Source organism: Podarcis tiliguerta, assembly GCF_965153285.1.
Source record: "Podarcis tiliguerta genome assembly, chromosome: 7".
In the NCBI taxonomy this organism is placed as follows: domain Eukaryota; kingdom Metazoa; phylum Chordata; class Lepidosauria; order Squamata; family Lacertidae; genus Podarcis; species Podarcis tiliguerta.
Window position 1 is genome coordinate 62,506,380 of NC_139540.1, and position 21,776 is coordinate 62,528,155.

General features: G+C 43.6%; 1 protein-coding gene across 1 annotated transcript in view; it reads left to right on the forward strand.

Moving 5' to 3' along the window:
* F13A1 (coagulation factor XIII A chain) overlaps positions 1-21,776 on the forward strand; it is a 75,178-nt gene that overhangs the window by 51,007 nt on the left and 2,395 nt on the right. Inside the window, exons 8-14 of the mRNA XM_083449448.1 lie at positions 908-1,046; positions 5,105-5,208; positions 7,206-7,294; positions 9,103-9,256; positions 10,349-10,630; positions 16,237-16,397; positions 19,420-19,556. Coding sequence (XP_083305574.1) covers positions 908-1,046; positions 5,105-5,208; positions 7,206-7,294; positions 9,103-9,256; positions 10,349-10,630; positions 16,237-16,397; positions 19,420-19,556 — 1,066 coding nt within the window. The remainder of the gene's footprint in view (positions 1-907; positions 1,047-5,104; positions 5,209-7,205; positions 7,295-9,102; positions 9,257-10,348; positions 10,631-16,236; positions 16,398-19,419; positions 19,557-21,776) is intronic.

Here is a 21,776-nt window from a genome sequence, read left to right on the forward strand (position 1 = left end):
GTGTGTTAGATAGATAGATAATTTATTACAGTCCAAGACCAGCTTATAAAACACACTTGGGGTACAGTCACAGAAGAAAAACAAACAATTAAAACAATGTACAACAATAAATTTAAAAACAATGTACAACAATAAACCTGTGTGTTAATTAAAATGCAAATAACAGATCTAAGTCTCAGCAAGATTACCAATATCAATATACATATCAATGAAATGAGTACCATATATATTTAAATATATTTAAAATCCATGCATCTGTAGAGATAATGTACAAATTTTGTGGAGAAGTACAATTAATGTCGTTACGCACATATAAAAACTCTGTTTCTGTACTTCCTTAGCCTTTGTGAAGGCTGCAGGCTGTAGCCATTTTTCCGCACAGGAAATGAAAAAAGTGTGAAATTGATTAAGTGGCAACTTTTGGCTTGAAAGGAAAAAATCAGGGTCACACTCTAAGCATACCCTCAAGTCTTCCTCCTGAGGATGCGAAGGAAGAAAGGAAGAACTGGGGCTGCATTTAGAGTCTTCCTTCTGGAGGATTCTTCCCATTGGAGTAGAGTCATCTCATGTTCTGGGGTGCCAGGTGATTGACAGTTGGGTCATGATGTCCACCTGTCAAAGTGGCCCATGGGGGGTGGTCTTGGGAGGGTTATGAATGCAGGTCAGTGGCCAGTTCTAGTTTGTCAGCATTTACTATTCTGACAATTAATTTGCCAGGTATGTTTCTTAGATCTTTTATGACCACCCTAAAAAACAAAAAAACTAAAGTCTCCATAGTTTATTGATAAATTGTCCTTCCTACAATACTCTCAGTAACCCTCAAAGATTTATATCTGTTTAGTCTCATGCAAACACCACTGCATTGACTTGAACATTTTTCTTAAAAAATAATCTCCTCTTCTAATAGTTTTGAGGTGCATAGGAATTCCTGCCAGGGTTGTCACCAACTATTCCTCAGCCCACGATAATGATGCCAATTTGCAGCTGGATGTCTTTGTTGATGAAGATGGAAAGGTGGATTCCAGACTCACAAAAGACTCGATCTGGTAAGGTATCTGTTGCTTATAATTTCCATAAAATTTAGACAGTTCCACATTTTGCATTTCAAACCCCACTTTCCATTTGTATTATTCTTTTTGTGTGTGTGTATGAATCTTCGTTATGGAGGATGTACTTACTGACCCTTTGGCTATACTGTAACCGGAGTGGCGGAAAGTGGGCACAACCCGCAGGGAGCATAAAGTCGATATCAAAAATGATGTAGTACACTATTGATTGATCTCATAACTCAAAACTAATTCTACTTCCCAAGAGGGTGGGATAGAAGTATGTGCATACAAGCGAGCAAGAAATATGGTAAAGTTACTTACCTACCCCTAGTTGCAACAGAAATTAACTTTTCTTTATGATTTATGTGTATTGATATACTGTCTTATAACCACATGGCAACAGAGCAGATCAATCACAAAATATACGAAAGAAGCATACAAACAACTGGAAAGGAGAAAATGAGAACAGATGAAAAGAACTAGGAAAACTAGAAGCGGTCTTTACCTAGCGTTGAAATAAAATCAAGTCTGGGGTGCCACCACCAAAAAGGACATTTTGCAGTAAACATCTGCTGCACTATGCTTTCCAGGGCACCTGTTTCTAAAATTATTTTATTTACAGTGGTACCTCAGGTTACATACGCTTCAGGTTACATATGCTTCAGGTTACATACTCCACTAACCCAGAAATAGTGCTTCAAGTTAAGAACTTTGCTTCAGGATAAGAACAGAAATCGGGCTCCAGCGGCACGGCAGCAGCAGGAGGCCCCATTGGCTAAAGTGGTGCTTCAGGTTAAGAACAGTTTCAGGTTAAGTACGGCCCTCCGGAACGAATTAAGTACTTAACCCGAGGTACCACTGTGCTTACTTAGGATTATGCCTCTAACGCAGTCTTCCTCCAAGGTGCAACTTACACATAGTTCTTTCTCTGGTAGTCCACCTCACCCCCCATGTAGGCAGTTTCAGGGTCAGACCTTCTTAGCTTCAGCAGTGGAACTGTCCCATGTAGCATCAAGCAAGCCTCCCCCACCCTTGGGCCCCCAAATATTGTTAGACGACAACACACCCACCCCAGTGTCCCCAGCTAACATGGAAAGAAAAATTCCAACAACATCTGGGAACTGGAGCTTGAGACAGGCTGTTCTAGGCTGTAAGGGAATGCTTTGATCTCGCTCCTCCCCTGTATATATCTAATGCTTTCATATACTTTTCATTTCATGGAGTCATTCATTGTCCAGCGATTCTCTAAAACCTAATTCAAAATTAAAGTAAGTGGAGCTTTGCAGATCTATAACAATTGCGGGTAAGCTCCGGAGTGGTTTAAATCTTGCTTCCTTTTGGGAACTTGATTACATTTTTGAACTCCCCCTTTAATCTTCTCTCTCCATGGTATATTTATTGCTATATGATGTGCACAACCTCTTGGGTCATACATTAATTTAACCTATAGTTCTTTCTATTCCTCCTCTATGTCTTTTCTCTTCATTTGTACCACTCAGTGGAAGCTGTATCCTAAATTGTTTTGTATCCTAATTTTGATGTGATATTAATGTGGTCCATTTTTTCATTCAAAGCCGAATTTAGAATATTTAAAACCATTTTAAACATATCCTGCTTCAGGAAAATGTATGCTGCTTCTATGTTGCATTACACTTAAGTGTTTTAAATTTGTTGGTAGCCCCCCTGTCAGGGAACTGCCATTGGAACTGGAGGCGGAGAGGAGGCTCCAGAGGGATTGCAGAGAGGGTCCCAGAAGGGAGAGAGGTAGCCCATCTGCGGGGGAAGGAAATCAGCTTAACACCAGTGGAGAAGGGGGGCAGATGGGTGAACCGGAGAGGTGGCTCCAGGACTCTTCGCCAGAGACCGGCGGAGAGGGCACGAGTACTCCACTGCCCACACCCACTTTGCGCAGAAGACTTCCGCGCAGGCAAAGTGGGAGGAGACTGGGTGTCAAACAGCTTCTATGCTGGAAGAGGTTCAAGAAACGCCCACTGACGGATTCTGCCAGCGACTGAGGCAGCCACGAACTGAAGGCTGTCCAGACAGAAAGGGTTCAACCAGGCGACCTAGCCAGGAGTAACGGCAACTTACGCACAAGCAACCCCAGAACCATTACACACCCTGAGCCCAGAACCGGGAAGGGCAGGGTATAAATAAAAAATTATTATTATTTATTATAACATCGCAGCATTCCCAGCAGTTTCAAAAATTCAGGCAGTGTGCTTCACTTTCCTGGAATAATTCCCACACACCCACCCATCCCGTTCTGCTTCATTAACTCACCTAACTGACAAGTTTCCCCCAGCTTTCATTTCCACTTTGAAATGTCTCATTAAAGCAAGCCTCAGATTCACACCAATGCAAACTACTCGTCCCTCTTTCCCTCAGCCATTATCAATGAAACTGGCTGAGCTTAACGATCCTTATATTTTCCTAAGACATTATTGCTAATATTATTGCATTGAGTATCTGAGACAATGGCCAGGGTTATGTAATTAGCTTTTCATCTACTGGGAGGGAGCGGGTAATTTTTATTTTATTTTTTTAAGGAAATTGCTGTATTCCCCTCCCTCCTCAAATCTCCTGAAGCTTGTCTGAAAAGTGTCTTCTGAGAGGCCTGTTCTCCCTTATTCGCACTCTTTCTGGAGCCTTATTGAACCAGTGGAATGAAAATGGCATGGCTATATTTTGTTTTTTTTATGGAAGTTTGAAATATCCTGGACAGATTTCAAATGGGATGATGACCCTGTGGTGTTTCTGTCAAGGCCGAGCTGAGAAGCCAGAATGTGAGGAGGCCAGGGCCAAGGGATGAGCCTTTTTCTTGGGCACAATCCCAGCCGAAGTCCTTTGCAGCCCTTCCTGTCCAGGAATCCCCAGGAACCTGACTAGAATTGTGCGGCCAGACACGAGACTTGAGTACCGTAGATTCCAGTGTATTAGATGACTTTTGAACCCCGGAAAATCTTCTCCAAAGTCGGGGGTCGTCTTATACGCCGGGTATGGTTGTGACAGGTGGCAGTGGCTGGCTTGGAATGGCAACGGGCAGAAGGATGGTAAAAGCCACCCCCCACCTCCATCCCATGCCACCTCCCGAAGAAGCAGCAACCGCGAGGTGGTGCGCGGCTTCGGCCGGGGCTCACCCGCCCTGCCACCATGGGGACCGCCGGATTCCCGGAAGGAGGGAGCCGGGAGGGAGGGAGTTCCACCCACCAAACGCCTCGCCTCGGGCTGCTGCTGCTGCGACGGCAGAGGCAGTGGAGGGGTGCGTGCTCTGCCCCTGGCGGTGCTTGGTGGGCGGCCAAACACTATAATTTAACAGCAAAAGTGGGGGGGGGGGGTTGTCTTATATGCCCAGTCGCCTAATACGCCATAATCTACGGTATGCAGTGGTACCTCGGGTTAAGTATTTTATTCGTTCCGGAGGTCCATTCTTAAGCTGAAACTGTTCTTAACCTGAAGCACCACTTTAGCTAATGGGGCCTCCCGCTGCTGCTGCGCCACCGGAGCACGATTTCTGTTCTCATCCTGAGGTAAAGTTCTTAACTTGAGGTACTATTTCTGGGTTAGCGGAGTATGTAACCTGAAGCGTATGTAACCTGAGGTGCCACTGTATGTCACTGCTGAGAAGGTGTTCTGAGCTAGCTCACCACACAGGGCAGCCACCCTCAGCTCTGAAAGTTCCTAGGCCCAGCTGCTCTTGCTGGTGACTGCTCCAAAGAAAGGCTTTCAATACTCAATTTATAGGGCCTATTTTTTATTAGCAGTTGCATGGAGGTCAGCTCCAGAATCTCATTCAAGTAGTGGATTACCAACTGGTGCCACTCCCTCTAGCAGCTGCAGAGTGTGCGAGCAATAGCTGTGCCTGTCAGAGAAAGAGACTGTGTGAGGGTGCTTTAAGTCTGGCCACTGAGTTTATGCATTATTTAGAACTAGCCAGCCAGTTCTAGGATTCAATTATTTCCATTAAATGTCCATTAACGGAACAGCCATAATAATAATGCCCCTTAGGTTTGGTACAGTTTAATATGTGAACGTTATTCTTTTCTTCTCTAAAGGAACTACCATTGCTGGAATGAGGCTTGGATGACCAGACCAGACCTCCCTGTAGGTTTTGGAGGCTGGCAAGCTGTGGACAGCACCCCTCAAGAAAACAGTGATGGTAAGCATATTTCTTCCTTGCCACACTGCAAGGTAAAGGTAAAGGCCCCCTGGATGGTTAAGTCCAGTCAAAGGCAACTATGGGGTTGCAGCGCTCATCTCGCTTTCAGGCTGAGGGAGCCAGCGTTTGTCCTCAGACGGCTTGCCCGGTCATGTGGCCAGCATGACTAAACTGCTCCTGGCACAACAGAACACCGTGACAGAAGCCGGAGCGCACAGAAATGCCATTTACCTTCCCACCACAGCAGTACCTATTTATCTGCTTGCACTGGTGTACTTTCAAACTGCTAGGTTGGCCAGAGCTGGGACAGAGAAATGGGAGCTTACGCCATCGTGGGGATTTGAACCGCCGACCTTCTGATCGGCAAGCCCAAGGGGCTCAGTGGTTTAGACCACAGCGCCGTCCTCGTCCCTTTGCCACACTGCATGATGGTAGGTTCACATTAGACAGAAGGAATGAAAAAACCTCAACCAATATCTGATTCAAACGTAGAAATATAATGGGACGTTTCCATTTCACGTGCTAAGGAAAATCGGCTTGGAAGGGATAGAGTTTCTCTTTTTCGCCTTTCAGAGAAAAGTTGACTAGTTACCACAAAAGTTGTTAAGAGTTCTTAAAGGGCGATGGAATGACCCTTAGCTAGGCAGGGCGAAGGGCATACCCTCCAACATCCTAACAATAAAATTCCATGGAACACAATAGCCAGTGTGGCTTATATAACTCTCTATGAAGGTATAAAAGAGGAATTACTGAATGACCTTTTTGAAGAGATTTCATCTTTGTATACATCGCTAGTATGACAGCAGCAGACTGAGTAGCATCTATATTCAAGAAAGCCAGGATAATATTAAGAGCATCTTCAGAGATGAGACAGAAGACTAGACCAGGCATCCCCAAACTCGGCCCTCCAGATGTTTTGGGACTACAACTCCCATCATCCCTAGCTAACAGGACCAGCAGTCAGGAATGATGGGAATTGTAGTTGCCTGGACTAGACTATCTGGATTATACTGGAATCAAATATTTTAAATCTCAGGAGCATTTTGGTCGCAGAATCAAGACAAAACAAGACTGGCTGGCCACTAACGGTTAGACAATTAGACCATTTGGACTCCAAAATAACTCCCACCTTCACTGTCAGCAGGGATAATTGGTAATGCAGTATCATACATTTCAGAATCGGAGATTTGTCAAGTGAGTTCCTAAGAAAAACAACCTAAGACAAATTCTGCTGAAATAGATCAAAGGTCCACTGAGTCCAGCATTCTTTAACAGTGACCACCCAAATGCCTCTGGGAAGGCCACAAGAAAGACAAAAACATTATAGCCTTTCTATATTGTTTGTCCCCAGTTGCCAGTATTCAGAGGTACACTCCTGAAATAGAAAGCCCTGATCTGTTTTCATGGCTTAGTAGCGGAATACTGGTTGCACTGTAAACATTTGGTCCAGGCAGTTCAAAGACCAGAGCCACAGTTTCTGAGCACCCAGTGCTTGCCATCAAAATGTACGGGATCTGCTTCAACCTGCCCCAGTCTGACAGCATTCATTAGGGAGCATATGGGAAAGCCGTAAATTATACACTTGATCCTGGGAAACATCCCTGGCTCCTTCTGCGCTGGTGATCGTAAAGGGCACAGCAAATTCTGTGGCAATGTATTAACTATTGTTAGCAGCAACATCTACTTTTTAAAAAAATAATGCTTTGGGCTTCTATGCATTTTGGGATGACCAGTTTGAGATTATTCCAAGAGGCCTTGGAGGGTTTTATTTTATCTAAAGAGGGTTTTATTATTTTTTTGGCTAGGAGAGGCAAAGTTGCATTATATAATCTTTTGGTAACTTGGCTTCCGTAATGGTCTCTGGCTGACAGCTGATCAGGGCAGAAAGTATGGAAAGATTTGACGTCAGAAGTAATTTTGCAAGCAGGAGTGGAAGGGTTCAGGTGGCACAGCAGGAGACTCAATACATGTTTCCCCTTTTGGTTCTCCACATTCAGGCATGTATCGATGTGGTCCAGCTTCTGTTCAAGCCATTAAGCATGGCCATGTCTGCTTCCAGTTTGATTCACCTTTCGTTTTTGCAGAGGTATGCATCCGTATTCTTCTTTACATCGTCTCAGTGAGAAATATGATGGAGACTCCAAGATGTAAAGTCAAGTTAAGCTATCCACTTCAATTATGTTTGTTTGTTATTTATAGACCACTTAATGCCAAAATAGGCTTCTAAGCGGTTTACAAAATATAAAAGGCTATTACACTAACACTAAGATGATAATATAAACATCTGCAATAAAACAATCCCATTTCAGTGGTACCTCGGGTTACAAACACTTAGGGTTACAAACTCCGCTAACCCGGAAGTAGTACCTCGGGTTGAGAACTTTGCCCCAGGATGAGATGGAAATTGTGCACCGGCAGCAGGAGACCCCATTAGTGAAAGAGTACCTCAGGTTAAGAACGAACCTCCTAAACGAAATAAGTTCCTAAACTGAGGTACCACTGTAAAACAACACAACAGTTAACACAGGCAACTCACAATGAGAAATCATGGGAATGTCTGTGTAAGCAGGTGAATCTATAAAAGATGTCAGAATGCCAGTACAGTGGTGCCTCGCAAGACGAAAAGAATCCGTTCCGTGAGTCTCTTTGTCTAGCGGTTTTTTCGTCTTGCGAAGCAAGCCCATTAGCGGATTAGTGGATTAGCGCTATTAGCGGTTTAGCGGCTATTAGCAGCTATTAAAGGCTTAAGGGATTAGCGGATTAGCTGCTAAAAGGCTATTAGCAGCTTAGTGCCTTAGAAAAAGGGGGTGGGGAGCGGAAAAAAATCGCAGGAACTCGCAAGACATTTTTGTCTTGCGAAGCAAGCCCATAGGAAATTCGTTTTGTGAAGCACCTTCAAAACGGAAAACCCTTTCGTCTAGCGGGTTTTCCGTCTTGCGAGGCATTCCTCTTGCGGGGCACCACTGTACAGATGAAACCTCTTGGATTTCACCAGGGAGTATGTTCCCAGTGGCGGAGGAAGAAGAGTGCGGGGGGAGCACACCACCTCCAGCAGCGCAATCCCAGTGGGGTGCCATCGCAGCTGCCGCCCCGCCCGGGCTGGGTGCCATGCCCCCAGGACACAGGACACATCCCCAGGACGCAGCCACACCCCTGTGGGTGGGACACCATGCCCCCAGGGTGCGCACCAGCCCCACCCACGCCTGCTCTCCACCCCCTGGTGCTGGAGCACGAAGCTCTGCCACTGTATGTTCCATAACACTCATGCCACCAATGAAAAAGTCTGCCTCTGCATCATCATCAACTGATTATCATTAGACCATGGAAAGACTAACCATCTTGATCTTAATGCCCTTACCGGGCAATGACAATTAATAGTCTTTATCAAGATAGTCAGCACAAAGAACAGAGAGGTGGAGAAGACCTCATATAGGACAAGAGAAGCTTGGCAGCAGAAAATGAAAGGCTATAATTGGTTAGCCAGAGCTTAGTAAAAGAAGGATTATTGAAAAGGATTTGAAGGATGAGAAAAGACTGAATTAGCTCACACAGAATAGGAAGTTTCCTTGTGGCACGCTGGATGAGCAGAAGGCATGATGGCTGGGGTGGGGAAAAGGTAATGAAGTGAAGCTGCACGAGAAAGTGAAAATGTGAATGGAAATAAGGGGGGAAAGCAAGATGGAGGCAAGATCATAGAAGTGAGTGACCCATCAGGCAGCCTCCCCTGCAAATTTATGCTATGGGCTCATGGAAGTCTTTATACATTTGTAATCAATCTATTTCTTGTGGCACAGTTGTTGTTCTTTAATGGCCCATAGTTTGGGAATTAATGATCAACTGACTCATGAGATAGCCAGCAGATGGCTTCACGCTCTGCCTTTGCTTCATTTTTAGGTGAACAGTGATGTCGTATACTCAAAAGCAATGAAAAATGGAACTAAGGTGGTTCAACATGTTGACAAGACCCAAATTGGGAAATTAATCGTGACCAAAGAAGAGGGCGGGGATAAAGTGAGGGACATTACTGAGCTCTACAAATTCAAAGAAGGTAATTTCACGGCAAAACTCAATAATTACCTGAATGAAGTTTCATTTCTACCAGTCCACAGATCCACAAAGCAACTCCCCCCCTCCCCCCGCCGCCACCTATTGTCCATTCAAAGCAACTTTTCCCAATGATTACATTCGGACAATAGCACCACAGCTTAATAAGCTGGGATATGAGCAAGTCTTATGGGTGCTCATGCAGGCCTTGAGCTCCTCTTTTGCCAAGAGCAAATAAACAAGGAACTCTTCAACTAGTGAGTTGATCTGAGAAGCTGCCTTGATAGTCCAAAGCTGTTAATTACAGTTTCCAGGTACAATGAAACAGGAAACTATTGCTAATTGGAGAGTTCCAGGTTTGTTTGTTTGTTTGTTTGTTTGTTTGTTTGTTTGTTTGCATGCACATGCAAAGAAAAGAACAAAGGGATGGCATGCACACCCACAAGGCTAGTTCATATCTTAGCAGGCTTATAATTTTCTGAATCTGCTGAGACACCATGACTGGCCCAAAGAGACCTAGTGATTAAAACCCCTTCCTAACTCACTTGCATGTTGCCTAGCTCTTCTGTGAATCTTCACTTTAACTCTTTGATTCTAACTTTAAAAAACTCTATTTATATCACTGTACTTCAACATATCTATCTCCTATTATCATCATGTCTCTCCCTCTTCTTTCTCCATTGCCTCTGGCATTTTTCATCCTTAGATTTTCTAGACCATATAAATATGCTTTGAGTGATAAGAGGGGTTTGAGAACGTGGCTGCCACTTTTAATTAACCATAGTTTGCCACGTCGTCTGGATCTGTAACTGTAGCTAAACTGAACTAAGTTTCGTTTCAACAAGCCAGCTTCAGAAACTATAATTTGAAGTTGGGTTTGTTTATAATTAACTCGAGTTTAGTGCTAACCACAGTTTACCATAGCAAATGGCACGGCAAACTGCGGTCAAAGGGAAAGAGAAACACTTCTCCCAGGGAGAAGGAGAGCACATGAGTTCACTATGGTTCTTTATTGCTCATGGTTGAGCATGATGTGGGAACATAACCAGTGGTTCACATGTTTTTTAAAAAAACCTATTTTCCATTTGTTTTGCAGGCACAGATGAAGAACGACTGGCCCTGGAGACTGCCCTGATGTATGGTGTTAAAAAATCTCACACCCAGGATGTTGTGTCTACCGCGGAGGTTGACATGGACTTTTCAGTGGAAGACTCAACAATTGGCAGTGACATCACTGTTAACATTACTTTTCGAAACAACACCCCAAATCTGTACACTGCTACATCTTACCTTTCTGGCAACATTGTGTTCTATACTGGAGTCCCAAAGGCTGAATTCAAGAACCACAGTTTTGATGTGAAACTGGAACCCATGAAAGGTAAGGCAAGAATATGTTTCTGCATTTTCATGGTGTGTCATTAATTAAAACATATAGCTCCACCCCTTTTTTCAAGGCTCACAGTAGAACATGATGCAAGAAACCAAAGGAAAATGTTTTATGTATTTAAAATGTTCAAAGCATCTTGCAGCAACTGTAATATAATACGTATGCTCTCCATAATGAAATACTTAATATATTGGCAACATGTAAAAATTCAATTTAATTAAAGGGTTTTAAAAAGCTCAGGATTAGCAGCAACAGAAGGGAAGCAGCAGCAAACAGTAGAGACAGAATTACACAAAAGCCAGTTAGAACAGAATAGTCTTCATCTGGTATAAGGCCAGCTCTACCATTAGGCAGAGTGCCTCAGATGCTGGTGCGAGGCAGGCAAGGAGTAATAGTAACACACTGAAGAATAGAACTGTGTGTGTCATGCAGCCTGACCTGCCATAGGCACGAACAGCACATTTCATTAGTGTGTGCATCCTTCAGACTTGTACACAAGGGACATTATTTTTATTCCTCAAACAACAAACTCAGCCGCTTTAATCTTTAATCAGTTAATGAGCTGACCCAAACTGACCCAAACAGTTTAAGGTTTCTTCATCTTCCTGCCACAAAAGCAGCCTCTCACCCAGACAGATCTTTCTCCACGGAAGGTGAAGAGTGGAGCTCAGATGGAGACAGAGCCACGAGACCGAGACAGATGCAGGCAGGGAAAAAAGGCTAGAATGGATCTGCCTTCGTCTTTCTCTGGAAGCAGTGTTGGGGTGATTGGCTGCAGCAGCAGAGAGGAGGATTCTTACAGCCACTGCTGGAGCCAAGCATCCCACTGCCACTTCCAGACACAGGCAGAAGCTGCTGGTCCATTCATTCCAGGTTTTATGCTGCCTGCATCTCTCTCTGTCTTCTGCCCTCCTCCTCCTCAGTTTGGCTACCACCACTTCTCCTGGATCATGGCAGCTGAGGGAGCTGGGTTGCCACTCTGTGTTTTCTCCTCCATGCCACGATTCCCAGTTTTTTAATACATTAAAAAAACCTGATGCACGTCACTGCTAACCTGTATCTAAGTTTGCCTTCTGCCTTCTGATGTAGTGGAGTGCCTCTGTGGTGACCTATGGGGGACCTGCTGCAATATTATTATTATTATTATTATTATTATTATTATTATTATTAGCAGCAGCAGCAGCAGCAAAGACACTGGGGATTGCAGACTATTGTGGGGATTTCTCCAGAGTTGTGCACCTCTGATTGGGTTGAGGGAGTGAGCCTTAAAATCATGATGAAATCACATGGGTTGGACGTACTCACATCCACAAGGCCTTGCATAGGTGTCAGGCTTTGGGGGATCGGCTTCCTCCTCTGTGGCAGTAAATAAGCAGATCAAACGAAAGGAAAGTCTTACCAATTAGTTTCTTTAATAATCACAGTGAGAGACAAAAGAAAGCGTCTCCCTAGAATGGCGGTGCTCCCAATTAAGGCTTCGCTTCCCTCCATCCCTATTAATCCGCGTCACTCCTGCATCTTGTAATCTGAGTTTGTAGCTTCTGCACTTTCTGTTCTGACACTCTCTGAGCTCTCTGTGTACTTGGGGATTGTGTGTGGGGGGGGGGAATGCTGTCCAGAGACTGTGAATCTGTTAACCCTCTCTCTTCCTGTGTTTCTCCTCCTCCTAGCTGTTCCCCATCCAGTATTTCCCAGCTTCTGCCTTCTGAACTATGCCCCTTTGCAAACCATTGTTCCAAATCTATACCGTCCTCCTGCTCCTGGGAAGATTCAGGGTCAGGGGGAAGGGGCGGCTCCCACCATTCTTCCTCAGTGCAATTCCTCCTCAGCATGGTCCCTGACAATAGGTATCAGTTCACACAAAACGTTTCTTTGCATAGAGGCAGAGAGTGTCCTGAAAGCCAATGGCTTGGATTGCTCCTACAACTTACCCACACATGTATAGCCTATGCATGGAAGGCAGAGTTGAACAAACCGTCTTGTTACATGTTGGCCAGACTTTTTGATAAGGTGCAAATGAAGAGGAACCCTACAGTGATCTATGTGCATTTGGGTACAGTCACACACACACACACACACACACAAGATGATAAGTGCTGTTATGGAAAGAAAGGAGCAAAGCACGTTTTCAAACAGAAACTGAGCACATGGTCTTCCAAATCATGATTAAAGGCATTGTGTCGGTGGAAATCAAGTTTAAGAATCTGAATACTTCAAATGTCTTCAAAGGGCTATCAGTTCTGTTCAGCTAAATTTAGCTTTTTAAAGGACAGTAGGCACACAGGCACTGCTCAGGAGAGAGGGGGGGGGGTCATTCACTTTCTTTCCCCACAAGGGAGTCTTTGTCAGGTATGCCTATCTTTTTTTCTGGCAACTCTCAGACTGTACGTTATGAAATGGCCTTATGGAGTTTGAGGTTTCCCTGGGGTTAAAAGTGACTCTTTGACCAGTATCAATATGATTGTTAGCTATTGTGAGAGCTATAAAACACAGAAGAAAACCTAACAATTATTCTTAAAAATATATGGCTGTTTTAAAAAAATTATCACTGAAAGCAGCCCTTTAAAAGTTGCTAAGAATCTTGCACCTCTCTCAATGGAAGCTCTTTGGCCAGTCTCAGACAGGGCCTTCTGGCGGTTCCCTCGCTGCGAGAAGTCAAGTTACAGGGAACCAGGCAGAGGGCCTTCTCGGTAGTGGCGCCCTCCCTGTGGAACGCCCTCCAACCAGATATCAAGGAGAAAAACAACTACCAGACTTTTAGAAGACATCTGAAGGCAGCCCTGTTTAGGGAAGCTTTTAATGTTTAATAGGTTATTCTATTTTAATATTCTGTTGGAAGCCACTCAAAGTGGCTGGGGAAACCTAGCCAGATGGGCGGGGTATAAATAATAATAATAATAATAATAATAATAATAATAATAAATAATCTGAAATGGCACTCCATTTGAGGACACTTGTTGTCTCTCCTGGCTTTCCCAGTCCTAAGCAGAACTAGCAACTTCCTGGTCACAATCCGAGTCTCCTCTACATGTACAGTCCTATGTGGCCTGTACTGTATTTGCTGCCACTTCAGTATGGCATACTTCTGTTGCAGATATTAATATTGTGCAGTTTGAATCAACTGGAAGCATAAGAACTGACTCCTTTTGGGATTGAATCATTGTCCAGCTCCATAAAAATAATATTCGAACTTTTACTGGCAGAACTCTTCAAAAAACAAAACATAAGCATCAAAGATACATCACAAAATATCCATACAATGTCTTGTGCTGTCTAGCACAGACTCGACATCTTAGAAAATATGAAATAATCCAAACAGACCTATAAGCAAAGGTCTCTCTCTCTTTCTCTTTCTTTCTTTCTTTTCTCTCTCTCTCTCTCTCTCTCTCTCTCTCTCTCTCAACAGCCTGCATTTCAGCCTCCATTGGCCTTTGGCTGTTTATTCTCCCTTCATTTGCATCCTTTTATTCTCTGTCCCTGTTGTCTTTGTCCACGGAGTTTTCTTGGCAGGGATACTGGAGTGGCTTGCCAGTTCCTGCTCCAGGTGGGTCACGTTTAGTCAAAACTCACCACTATGACCCGTCCATCTTGGGTGGCCCTGCATGGCATAGCTCATAGTTTCTCTGAGTTATTCAAGCCCCTTTGCCATGACAAGGCAGTGATCAACAGAGGACGAGATGGTTGGACAGTGTTCTCGAAGCTACCAACATGAGTTTGACTAAACTGCGGGAGGCAGTGGAAGACAGGAGTGCCTGGCATGCTCTGGTCCATGGGGTCACGAAGAGTCGGACACAACTAAATGACTAAACAACAACAACAACATTCTCTGTCCCCAGAGAAATACTATCAAACACCACCCTTTCAAGTTGGTGAATTTGCAACTTAATACCTTTGTCACCTGATCTAAGGTCACAACAGCTTAGAATAATAGAAAACTATCAACAGTTATTCATTAACCCATTAAGGAGCTCAGAATCCTTTAGAAAACAACCATGGAAAAAACCCCAATGATAGCAATGCACATTTAGCCATTTTTCATTTTAAACCTTCATTAATACACATACCTTTTCTTTCTGTGTTCAATTAAATCAATTATACTTAACAACTTCTTAGGATAGTCAGGTTTGCAATCTTCTTCTCAGACTTCCAGAGGGCTATTCTTCCGAGTCTGTTGTGCCAAAGAACAATAACAGAGGCTAGTAGCCACCTTAAAAATGGACAGATTTGTTTTGGCATAATATGTAGCCTACAAAATCTTATGCCACAATAACTTTGTTAATCTTCAAGGTTTCACGAGACTCCTTGTTGGTTTTATCTTGAAATGTTTCTCCCACTCACTCTTTTCCAAAGTGTGAAAAAATAAGATTCACTCATGCCATAGCAAATCTCCTTCCCCCCCCCTTTTTTTTTTTTTGGTGGAGGCAGGGAGTGTTAGACATGACTATTTCTAAGTTTCATCTAAGGTTAAGACTTAGAGGGGTATTGTGTAATTCCTTTGCAGCAGAGGGGCCACATCAAACAACTCCTGACAGGTCTTGGAAATCTAGGTCAGATGGTTGCCTGGGAATAGTGATAAGAATGAAAGCAGGGGCTCCATTTTGATGTGGGTGGAACAAAGAGGGAGAATCAGCACATCTTTTTCACATGGCAGCCTCAGTGTGAAGGGTTAGGATTTTTGTTACATCTGGAAATGTAGCTAGAGGTCAGAAGCATAGTTCTGCTCTTTGTGGCTGCTGACCAGCTCTGCAACTCTGAAAAAAATCCTATCCTAGTATCATCCTAGGAGACAGATGTCTAAAAACAAAACCCCCCTCTATTATAGAGATTCAAACCTCACAAGAGTATGGATGGGGGAGAAAGTTGATTAAGTTCACATTTAAGGGTGAAACTACTTAATTTACACTTTATGAAACAATACGCAAACCAAAAACATGCGATTCTCAGAACTTTGCAGTGTGGTTCTCTGGTCAAGCAGTGTGTGCAAAAATTCACGTACTGGTGTATAGTGCACACAGCAAAACAAAAAAAAAATAGTAGAAGCTGCTTTGCAAAAATGTGCAGACTAGGCAAAGTTGCATAGAAAAATGTGCCCATTGGAAGAAACTCACACTAAAATGCTGATGGATTTTCACGATGACCTTTAAAAAAAAGGAAAAGGGGAGGAAATCACAAACTGGTGTGGAAATGTGGAAAACTGAACTTGAGAACAGAAACCGAAATTGCCAGTTTGACCCATCCTTACACAAGGGGAAAGTGCCTCTCCAATGAAATGCCTTCTGCGTCAGGGGCTAACTTCCTATTACCTAGCTGCAGAAATGGATTTATTTTCATGGGTTAAGAATGATCTAAATCTACATTGTATCCCCCCCCCCCAATGTCACTGCTGTGTTTAGATCACAGCAAACAATCCAGCAGTTCTACAACTGGAAGCTTCCTTGTGCCTTTGAAAGCTTTGACCCTCCCTGTGAGCAGCATCTTTATTGCATCTGATGGCCTATGGGTAATACGACATCAGCAGGACTGGAAGTAATAACTGGCAACTATATTGCTTTCAGGCTTCAGTTGTGTTTTCTCTGTTTGTTTGTTCCTCTTGTCAGCTCAAACTGTCGAGGTGCTAATCAAGTCGAGCGAGTACATGAGCCAGTTGCTGGAGCAAGCCTCCCTGCATTTCTTTGTCACAGCCCGTGTCAAAGAAACGGAGAAGATCCTGGCCAGGCAGAAGAGCACTGTGCTGAAAATACCCCAGCTGCTCCTTAAGGTCAGTTTCAGGGATGGCAACAGGTTGCGGAGGACGGGCATCGATTTGATTCAGGTCACATTTTTAAAAGGACAACCTAGCTAATTTGCACCTTCTGAAACAATAAGTAAAGGTAAAGGGACCCCTGACCATTAGGTCCAGTTGTGACTGACTCTGGGGTTGCGGCGCTCATCTTGCTTTATTGGCCAAGGGAGCCAGAGTACAGCTTCCGGGTCATGTGGCCAGCATGACTAAGCCACTTCTGGTGAACCAGAGCAGCCCACGGAAACGGCGTTTACCTTCCCACTGGAGTGGTACCTATTTATCTACTTGCGCTTTGACGTGCTTTCAAACTGCTAGGTTGGCAGGAGTTCTGAAACAATACATGAACCCAAAACACAGCTGTTCTTCAACATGCTCCAGATTTCGCAATGCAGTCCTCCAGCCAACTAACCTGTATAAAAATGCATATCCTGGGGTAAAGTCTATTGGCAAAACCTATTGGTGTTTCGCAACTTTCTGACTACAGTGGTACCTCGGGTTAAGTACTTCATTCGTTCCGGAGGTCCGTACTTAACCTGAAGCACCACTTTAGCTAATGGGGCCTCCTGCTGCTGCTGCTGCGCCGCCGGAGCACAATTTCTGTTCTTATCCTGAAGCAAAGTTCTTAACCTGAAGCACTATTTCTGGGTTAGCGGAGTGTGTAATCTGAAGCATATGTAACCTGAAGCATGTGTAGCCCGAGATACCACTGTAGTTGCAGGACCTTAGCCAGATCTAGCAGAGTAAACGCAGAGTTCATGAAAGCAATTGGCAACTTGGCTGCAGACAGGATGGACGAAGCAGGAACCAGGAACTTGTAGTTAGGTGTTTATTATATACAGTGGACTATTTACAGGAACAGAACAGAACACGGATTTTTAGCTAGCTCTCTCATACACGAGTCACAACTCCTGAACTCGAACTTGTACTAACACACATTCCAGTTAGTAGGCTATTAATCATTATTCCCGTGAGAGAGCTTGACCAATCATGGAGCTGTCTCCATGCCTCTGTATCACCAGGCAGACTTACTCCTTCACATTGCCCTGGCTGTCGGCCAAACTCTAATTGACTCTGTGTGTGTAGCTGCACGTATGCAGATTCCCAACAATGTCTTCATGAAAATATACTGGTGAAAATAGCATACAGAAACGCATTATGTTTGGGGGGATATGTGTCTATCTGGAGAGGTTTGCACGAAAATGCTGGTGGATTTTCACGAGGACTTATTTTTTAAAAATATATTCAGAAAATGATGTGGCAATGTGAAGAACTGACTTTAAGAATGAAAAAAATGAGAAACTTGGGAGAAATCAGAATTGACAGATTCACCCATCCCCAGCAAAGAGACCAGTGCTGCTGTTCTGATTCCAGATGTATTCTGAGTCTCGGTTCACCTGCCCGTTGGGGCTTGGTATACTAGAAGATAAAGCGAGATGGATAAGGAAGCTCCAGAGGGAATATATTATTCATTTTGGCTGCATATCCTGTCTTGCTTGCATAATGGAACCCAAGATGGGGTCCAAGTGGTTACCAGGTAATCACCCATCCAGGCACTGAACAGACCTGGATCCACTTCAGCAAGGTGGTGACCTCATACATGGCAATACTTTGGTTTGGTAACCTATGGACCCTCCAGATGTTGTTGACTCCCTTTAGTCCCAGCCAGCATGACCAACAGTCAGGAATAATGGGAGGAGTCATCCAGCAACATCTGGAAAAACACACAGGTTCCTCAACCGTAGCTTGAGTGGGCACGCCAGAGTGACTATAGCACGTTTTCAGGCAACAGTCGTGCAGGCTATGAGAAGCATGCATGCACCAAAAGAAGCACACTATGTTCCGCAAATACAAGCTCAGAAAATCTTGGAAGTTTGATGGGAAACGGCTTCTTCTCATCAAACACCAAGGTTGGTTCAAAACTCTCCTCCAGCCTCAGCCTTTGTGTATCTAATTAGCCTGGACAAATGTTGATCGGCAGTGTCCTCAAATGATATAGTGTGTCTCTTCCGAGCATTTTGCAGAGGAAGCCAATAAGTCAAATAAACTTTGCTTTCGAGCTTGTATCTTCAGTAACCACATTTTAAAAATGTATAATCCTTTCATTTATTTATTTATTTGTGGCCAAAGCTGAACACCATATATCAGCTTCCCTGGGTTAAGCCTCCTAGATTGCTCAGGCCTCCCCTTCTGCTGTGAAGTAGGAATAGTATACTTGCTAAATGGAAAGCAAAATCCAAATAAACACACCATTGGACCTACCTGGCCAGCTTTGTTACCCATCATTACTGCACTTCCTTTGCTTTCTGGAAGTCTTCTTCAAGCACGAGGGCAAGGAATCAATGGTTAGTGGAGAAAAGAAACCTGACACCCCTGGTTTCTGTCAAAAGAGTATCATGTGTATCTGAGTATGAGGGGAGGAGAGGTAAGAAATTCTGAATACAAACTCAAATTGGTTCCTTCCGTGGAGCAGCTTGCCGTCTGATTCAACTGAGAGAACATGATCCCTCTCTTTAAAAAAAAGAAAGAGAAAAAAGACCAGGGAGGAAGAAATGAAGGTTTAATATAATTCATAAAGCCGTAACAAGCATAGGCTGAACCGACTTATTCTCATGTGCTAAGATAAATGTGACATACCACAGATGTTGCCATGAATTATGCATTGTGCAGCGTGACAGCATTTTTCTTTCTTCCCTTTTTATTTCAAAAGTGCTAATTCCTTCTGTCCCTGTCAGACGAAAGACTCGCCAGACCACAGGAGGTATTGCCAGGGCGAGGTCTAAGGGTTATCATCCTGTGCTTGGAAGTCCAATAGCAATCTTCCTCCTCCTCCTCCTCTACCACATAGACGTTTCCATGAAAGCCAAAATGAGCCATTTGGTTGGATCAATCACTGACAGCCAAATGCAACATGAACCACCATTCATGTTAAATATACATTAATATATACTTGTTTACATATTTAAGTTCATCTGATTTTTTATTTGCATCCTTTCCACAGGTTCCTGGGGAAAGGGTAGTTGGCAAGGAAATGGCAGTGATAGTGGAATTTGCCAACCCACTGAAACAGAAACTCACTGACGTCTGGGTCCGACTTGATGGGCCTGGTCTACTGAAACCAACCACAAAGCTGTTTAGGTAAGAAATCTGTGGTTATAGCATTGGCTGCCCAACCTGCGTTTTCACAGGAATATGAACACTTACAGCAGGGGTGTCTAAACTTTTTTCAAAGAGGGCCAGATTTGATGAAGTGAACATGCACGAGGACCGACCAAAGGGCTGACCAAAGAGTAGTTGAGCTTTTTGGGGGATTTTACCACAGGAAATAAACTTCCAGGGGCAGAATTAAACTGACCGGCGGGCCGGATTAGGCCCCCAAACGGACTTTGGACGTGCCTGACTAACAGTGACGCAATGCATGCTGGTGCAATATAAAACATAACACTGTCATAGTATCTCCCTGAGATGATCTAACTGCATTTATCTGGGAGTAAACATCATTGAATTCAACAGATCTTACTTCTGAGCAGATGTGGTTAGGCTTGCAGTCTAAAAGTGTGAACTGTGATCCAGGAAGTGCCCTGTTTAATATGTCACCTAACAGCACAATCCTGATCATGTCAATTCAAAAATAAATCCTATTGAATTCTGTAGGGCTTAGTTCCAGGTTAGTGGGGTTAGGATTGCAACCTAACTCATGAACCCGCTAGGAAAACTAGTATCTCTTGGTCTCTCCCCCACCATCTTTAGTATGAAGATAGTCATACTAATTTGCCTTACAAGGTTGCAGCGAAGGCTGCTAACAATGTTTATAAAGTGGTCTGACTGCTATAAAGGCTGCTATATAAATGCTATGATGGTTTTCTTTCATAGTGATTTGACGGACTTGATGGACAAGTCTTGTTTTTACACTCACCAGATTTTTATTTTAACAATAAATAAATAGTTCCAGTGGAAAGGCCTGGAAACGATGCCTTATGAGGAACGGCTAAGGGAGCTGGGCATGTTTAGCCTGGAGAAGAGGAGGTTAAGGGGTGATATGATAGCCATGTTCAAATATATAAAAGGATGTCACATAGAGGAGGGAGAAAGGTTGTTTTCTGCTGCTCCAGAGAAGCAGACACGGAGCAATGGATCCAAACTACAAGAAAGAAGATTCCACCTAAACATTAGGAAGAACTTCCTGACAGTAAGAGCTGTTCGACAGTGGAATTTGCTGCCAAGGAGTGTGGTGGAGTCTCCTTCTTTGGAGGTCTTTAAGCAGAGGCTTGACAACCATATGTCAGGAGTGCTCTGATGGTGTTTCCTGCTTGGCAGGGGGTTGGACTCGATGGCCCTTGTGGTCTCTTCCAACTCTATGATTCTATGGTTTCTGGATTTGGGCAATTGCAAGATCTTCTCCGAAACCATAAGGACTAGAAACCACCTTTTAGAAAAAGAAGTACCACTCTAAAAGCTGGGGTTCTTGGGCTTGCATAATAACACATAGTGCTGATTGAGTTCTCATTTGGCTTGGATAGAAGCTTCAAATTATACGTAGAGAAAACAAATCGTATCAGATTATTTAAATAATAATCCCATTTGTTTCTGTGGATGGAAGATGATAAATGACCAGTCAGTGTTGATGGCTTAGCACATTACTGAGAATCATCCATCACTAAGGTTACTCCGGGCAAATGGAATTAGTGAAGTTTTATTCCATTAGCCAAAAAAAATTAAAATTAAAATAATCCTTTGGGATATATCGCAGGGTTTTTAAAAATTATCTCCGGACAAGGTCCTGTTGGAAGTGCACCCTCCAGTCTTCTATAACATATTATTATTTTCGCTGCAAAATGATATTCTGGTGGGGGGGGGCACTTTTATGCAATACTGACCAGGTTATTTTTTGTCATCTTGCTAGGGATGAGATATTTGAAGGGTGGTCCCCCGCCCCAAAGCACAGAGTCAATGTTAGAGAGAACACCTTTTCAGAATTGCTTTTAATTAAGTGATATAAGAGATAGCACACTCTTCTTCAAGGAATGGATTTGCCCCATCTTCATTTATCCACAAAACTAAGTGATATAAGTGACAGGGTCTAGCCCAAAATTACCCTACAATCTTGATGGCTGAGTGGGGTTTTGAACCCTGGTGTCAACACTCTCATCACCGTACCACACTGCCTCTCAGTTAACTTTAAACAATTCTCTTCTGCTTTGGGTTGTCCACTTTGCCTCTGAATGACAGCTGTGAATTCTCTAGGGGTGTTCTGATGTATTCCCCACCTTTAGGGCAACCCCCCCCCTCTTGGGATAGGTCATTTCTTTAAAACATAGGTTATCTTTTCTATCACCAAGATACCTACTCATGTATTAC